The sequence below is a fragment of the Cryptomeria japonica genome, chromosome 3 (genome assembly GCF_030272615.1).
Source record: "Cryptomeria japonica chromosome 3, Sugi_1.0, whole genome shotgun sequence".
Taxonomy (NCBI): Eukaryota; Viridiplantae; Streptophyta; class Pinopsida; order Cupressales; family Cupressaceae; genus Cryptomeria; species Cryptomeria japonica.
Window position 1 is genome coordinate 312,056,244 of NC_081407.1, and position 6,095 is coordinate 312,062,338.

Below are 6,095 nucleotides of genomic sequence, written 5' to 3' on the forward strand. Positions count from 1 at the left end.
ACCATCTTGAATCTCCATATGGCTTCCATGGCTAGTGCTAAAAGTTGAGAGCTACACTCATTTGGGACTTGGAGAGGGGAGAAACAAGAGAGAAGCATCAAAAGGCATCATGGAAGCATCTTAGGGAGACTCTTCTCCTTTCTTTTGTTTTGTTAAACTTCTTTCATGCTTTTTGAAATCTCTTTTGATATGTTTGGAATATTTTTTAGTTCTTTGTTTTGGTTTTATGGTTGAAACTAACTTATTAACATTGAACTTTGTTGTTGCCTTGTCCCCATTTCCATGACATCAATTTCTATTTCCTTACACAAGATTCTATGGTATTCTCTATTTTGTAGATTCTAATATATTATATCTTGCAACTCAACATTCGATTCCTCATGCTCAACCACATTATTAGTGCATTGAAAATCAAGATGAAATGATAACAATATGTTGTTAACCAATGAAGTGATCAAAATCACCCTCACTAGTGAACTAATCATGCACTAGTTTGATAAAAAAAATGGTATAAGGAGAGCAAATGTAAAATATCCTCTTAAGGGGAATGAAGTGTCTCATAAGGTGTAAGTGTAATGTATGGAAATCAAAAATTAAGGTTTCACCAAGTAAATCCACTAAATAACCCAATTAACACTACATGCATTGAAAGAGGAGTGAATCCAATAGATCTCTAGGCTCAATCCCAATGGGGAAAGGTTTGAGATTTTGATTGGATTCACTAGTTGGAGATTGATTATTTAGTTGAATTTGGAATGTAGTTATGAAATTATGGTAAAATGAGAGATATTTGAAGTAACTTGATGAATATAGAATTCTACAGATGTTCCATGGAGCCACATACTAAGGTCTGGGCAAAAGAATAGATTCAAAACTTGTTCTCAGAAGTTCGGCTTGATTTTTTTGGACTAGGTAGCACAAATCCGTCCTGGTCCTATGAATTTTCCATTGTTGAAAGTTAAACTTGTTCATCATTGTCGACACTGCCAAAATTATTAAGTACAACTCCTGCACCTATTTCTTGCACACAAAAAGAAAGAGAAAGATGTTGGGGATAGGGGTTTGCCTAAGTCAAACCTTGATTTAGGAATTAACCTTGAATGAAATAATGCAAATACTGAAATAAATGCTAAAGATTTATACCTCAGATATGCAATAGTTGATGATGTTGCAATGCTCTTTGAATGTAAACACAAATGTTGAATGTAATGGCATGACAAACACATGAACATGAAAAATCCTAATCACACACATATGCTTGCATCAAGATCGATGTAACTTTGATCCACAATGCTTGAATGATGAATATGCAACCTTGAATCTCCAAAGATCCTTAATGATAAATACTTATCAGATGCACATATACTTTAGATTGCTCATGGATGCCAAAATGAATTGATAGGATGTCTTTAAATAGGGTTCCATAGGTAAATTACCAATTAGGCTGACCTCCAATGGTCAAGTGTAGCCATGGGGACCAAATGACATTGGGGAAACAAAGGGCCTACCCCATTTCAAGTTGGGGCTTGCTTGAGAGGGACAAGGTCATTTTGGGGCGCCCTGTTCTAGACCATGGTTCTCCACACCCTGGTCCTCTAGCAAACAAGACCACTGCAAGGATAAATGGGAGAGGGACCCATCAAATGTTGTTCATGACATCAAAATTGGAGAATAGGGTCAAATCGGACCTAGAGATGGGATGGAGATATGACACGCTAAATTAGGAGCACAAACATGAGGTGTAAATTTAATCAGTTACAATTTACGACACTACAGTAAGTAAGGAAATACATTGCAGATAATTGATCAATGATGACTTATCTTTTTATTGATATAAATGAGAGATGAATTAAGATCAAACTTAATAAGAAACATTACCCACAGTGAAACCCTTCCTAAAATATTAGTTGTTGATATTATATATTTCAAAGGATCTTCTTTTACAATTGCATAAGTGTGAATCATGTAATTTTTAAGCTTCTAGGATGATGAGACAATGACTAAACACAATCTCTCCATAGGTGTATATTATGTCTCACCCTATACCTCATCAACATGTATCTAGATTTCATCACTATGCATTGACTATTTATCAAATTTCTAAATTTAACTACATTCCAACATCTTAAATATCATTGCAAGATTATGGAAGGAGTCATATCTAGGTTTAACAACTTTCAAACGATTATTGCTCTTATTGGCTCTATACACTTTTAAACCCTATATACATGCCAAGTCTTTTGCATTGCTGTTTGTATTGTGCATTCTAAATTCCAAGTTGCACATTCTAAATTTTAGATCCTATATTATATCTAATTTAGGATAGTCTTTGCATCCATAACATGTTGTCTACCACTATTTCTATCAAGCTATTGACATAATGTCCTAGGGACTTGCCACAAGGAAAAGATCTTTGTTTAACAAACTTGAATAAAGGTATTTGTCAACACCACTATTTTTATTGTAAATCTAGATATCTAAACACATCTCTGCTTGTAGATCCAGGTGAATCTTAGTTAACAAGTCTAGATTTGCAAGTCAACATTATTTCTACACAGGATTCTAATTTAGGTCATTTTTAAATTCACAAATTTGATCTAGCAATTTTTTTTGAACTTCCACTTCAAATTTTATTTTATTTTGCTTCCATCACATCTAAAAATAGACAGTTTTAAGATCAAAATAATAAACCACTATGTATTAACAATTAACATCAACTAAATACTTTAACTCTTTTTATTCCCATTTTTTAATTTACACAATTGATCTTATGTAAACATGTTTATTTGATTTATTTTCAAATGTAAATAATGTTGGAGAGAGCTAGAATAGTGGTAATACATAATTTTTTTTGAGAAATATGATGTATTTTTCATAGTGATTTAAATTATGATATTGCTATCAAGATTCAACTGCATAGTTTTTGAGTAGTGGTTCACACAAATCTCTCTTATGAGAATGAATGGTCCACTTAGCAATCATTGCATCTTGTGAGTGAGATGGACGAGTTCCACAAAAGGTCTAATGCTTGATCCATAATTCTTATGATTCACACAAATCTCTCTCATGAGAATGATGTTAGGAAAATTATGTCTCAACCTTGCAATAATAAAAGATTATTGTTGATACATGAGTGTGTGGGGTTGCAAGGGGGTTTGGGGGAGGGTTGGGGGTGGGGGTAGGGTACCCCTCTTGTGGGGTTCGGGGCAGATGGCCCCCCAAAATGGGGTTTGGGGGCCACATGCCCTAATGGGGGATTTCAAGGGCAACACCTTCGAAGCCACATTTAATGTATAATTTGTCATTGTAAATCTTGAGCATTTATCATTAGGTCATAGATATAACGGTGGATATTTTGGTGCTTTGTTTGTCCTAGAAGGCAACCCTATTTTATGAGTGCATTGTATTACGACTCTGTATTGTGACATATTTAAAGAGTTTGATAGTTGTTGAGTTGCCTCTAGATCTATGTTGTTGATACTCCTGTAAGAAGCTTGCTTTGCAAGTATGTTGTAATCTGTTGTAAATTTTTTAACAATATATTGGGTGGTTTTTCTCTCGAAAGACATTTCCTTGCATAAATCACTGTGTTGTGGTATGCACACTATTTATGTTTATTTCTATTAAGTTTCTATAACCGTTGTGAAGATATGTAACAATTTTGAATTACCCTCATCTCAAGGTAAAGTGTAGGAAGTTTTTCCACTACCTTAACTTCCTTACAAATGAGTGATACACTGAACACTCATTGCATCTTTTAAGTGAGATGAATGACTTCAACATAAGGTCTAATGCTTGATCCCTATGTGTGTCACCTAGATACAATGAATATTGAGGCTAGAGTCTCATGAGGGGGGCTTGAGGATCTATTTTTAAGGAGTGGGAGGTCCCACAAAGTAAAAAGTAAAATTGCTTTAGGATTAATTGGAATCTTGTCCTAAGAAGTTGCACCCCCTACTTTTTAGGGCTACAAATTTGAGGAATGGAAAAAATAAGAGGTTAGAAATTGCCCCCACCAACTTAGATTTTTTTTTGCTACTTGTCAATTATCAAAAGTTTTTCAATTTTAATCATTATTTTTTTTAACAAAATTTATGAAATCACTAACTTCCATAAATTTTGAAACTTAAATTTTTTAAGTTAAATTGAACTACAAAATTCATAAGATTATCCCTCTCCGTGAAATCCCACCCTAAATGACAAAATGTTACTCATAAAACATAAATCTAAGAATTTGGCTCGAAAGCTCTAGACGGTTTCCTGTGTATGTTTGCCTTTCTTATTTTGATTGGTAAACGGCGTATTAATGTCTGGGGATTTTTACTTTTTCCTCCTGAGCAGCTACCAAAAGTCGACATGAGGCGGATGTGGAGGGCAGTAGGAGGAAAGCTTGATGTTTGCAGAGGCATTGGTCGAAACAATGTACTAGGAAAAATCGATATATTCAAATGCACTGTTCGAAATGTTTCAAATGCAGTGGAGAGCAGCGAACACCAGAATAAAATCGTGAAGTTGAACCCCGGCATGTTGTTGTTAAAGAATTGGATGGAGAAGGAAGAGCAAGTTGATATCGTGGAGACATGTTTTAGGCTGGGTGATGGGGAAGGGGGATTCTACAGGTGGAAAAGGAATTTGTGGATGATGTGCCTTGGAAAGAGCTGGAACCCCGATTCGCACTGCTACGAAAAAATCCGCTCTTCGTATGACTATGCAACACCACCACCTATTCCTCCCAATTTTGTTTCCTTGGTCGACAAGGCTATTCGGGCTGCCCACAGTGTAGAGGATGAGAAGGTTCTGCCAAGCATGCGTCCTGATGTCTGTATTGTTAATTTCTATGAAGAATGTGGGAGGTTAGGGTTACACGAGGACAGGGATGAAAGCCCCCAAAGCTTGAAGAGAGGGCTACCGGTGGTATCATTCTCTGTTGGTGATTCGGCAGAGTTTGTGTATCATGCTATAAGTAGATATAGAGATGAGAACGCCCAGAGAATCATGTTGAATTCTGGAGATGTTTTGATCTTTGGGGGCCCATCTCGACGTATTTTGCATGGTATATCTCGTCTCGATCTTCAAACTGCTCCCAACTGGCTTTTTCGACGCACTGGACTTGCAGCAGGACGACTTAACCTCACTTTCAGGCAGATTTGAGACTTCACTCAATTTGAATTTGAATTTAGCATTGATAGGAATAAGAATTCAATCGTCTCCAGTGTATTTTGAGTATTCCAATTTTCAACCCTAGGATTTTTAACTCTTAGGATAAGAGCTGGGAGCAGCTGTGATCCCTCCTTTTTATTTTTGTTGTAAAAATATATTTCTTACCAGAAAATGCAACCTGAGGCTCCTTTTTTTTTTTCCCAAATTTTGAGTATTGGAACCCTAGCTTAAGTATTCCAATTTCAACCCTAGGGTTTTTAAGTTTAGGATAATAGCTGGGAGCAGCTGTGGTCTCTCTTTATTTTTCTTGTTTACCAGAAACTGCAACCTGAGGCTCCTCTTTCTTTTCATTTTTGGAGTGTCGGAAAAGTTTATTTTTTGTAAGGGTAACTAGGGACATCAATCATGGCACATGACATCCTTTCGTAGGATGGGTATTTAAGCATTCAATGTTCCCATGATTTACTAACCATATTATTGCAGTGCCCCATTAATGGAAAGGTATTTGAAATTTGATTGTTAATAAATTCCTGAAATATTTGCATACTTTTAGTATGCCAAGATTTTTCTTGAATGTTTGAAAGTTGCTTGGAGACTTACAGTTTTGCTTGCTGAGACATTGCCATACACTTGACTTTCATAGCCCAGAGAGATGCTTTAAGTTTGTCAAATCCATAATCGAGTTGGTTGAGCATTTTTATATTGGTGCTTGACTATAGTAGAAAAGCATGGGTACTCATCTTAGTAATTGTGAAGATCAAAATGAACAGAGAAAACATTCAGCTATTAAACTAAAACGGAAATAAACAGAAAAATATACATGACAACACATGACACAAGGGTTTAACGTGGTTCATCAATAAATGGCTACATCCACCAGAAAGCTGGGAACACATATATTAATCAATATCTCCAATACTACATCATACATGACT

At 35.7% G+C, this 6,095-nt stretch overlaps 1 protein-coding gene across 1 annotated transcript; it reads left to right on the plus strand.

The window, feature by feature from the left end:
• The first annotated feature begins 4,217 nt into the window (after positions 1-4,217).
• LOC131047971 (uncharacterized) lies at positions 4,218-5,510 on the plus strand. The gene has a single exon (XM_057981783.2). It carries the CDS (start codon positions 4,267-4,269, stop codon positions 5,149-5,151), a length of 885 nt encoding a protein of 294 aa, XP_057837766.1. The 5' UTR covers positions 4,218-4,266; the 3' UTR covers positions 5,152-5,510.
• Positions 5,511-6,095: the final 585 nt, after the last annotated feature.

Bases quoted from the DNA above. Each gene is read 5' to 3' on its own strand.
- LOC131047971 (XM_057981783.2), top strand. From the start codon at position 4,267: ATGTTTGCCTTTCTTATTTTGATTGGTAAACGGCGTATTAATGTCTGG.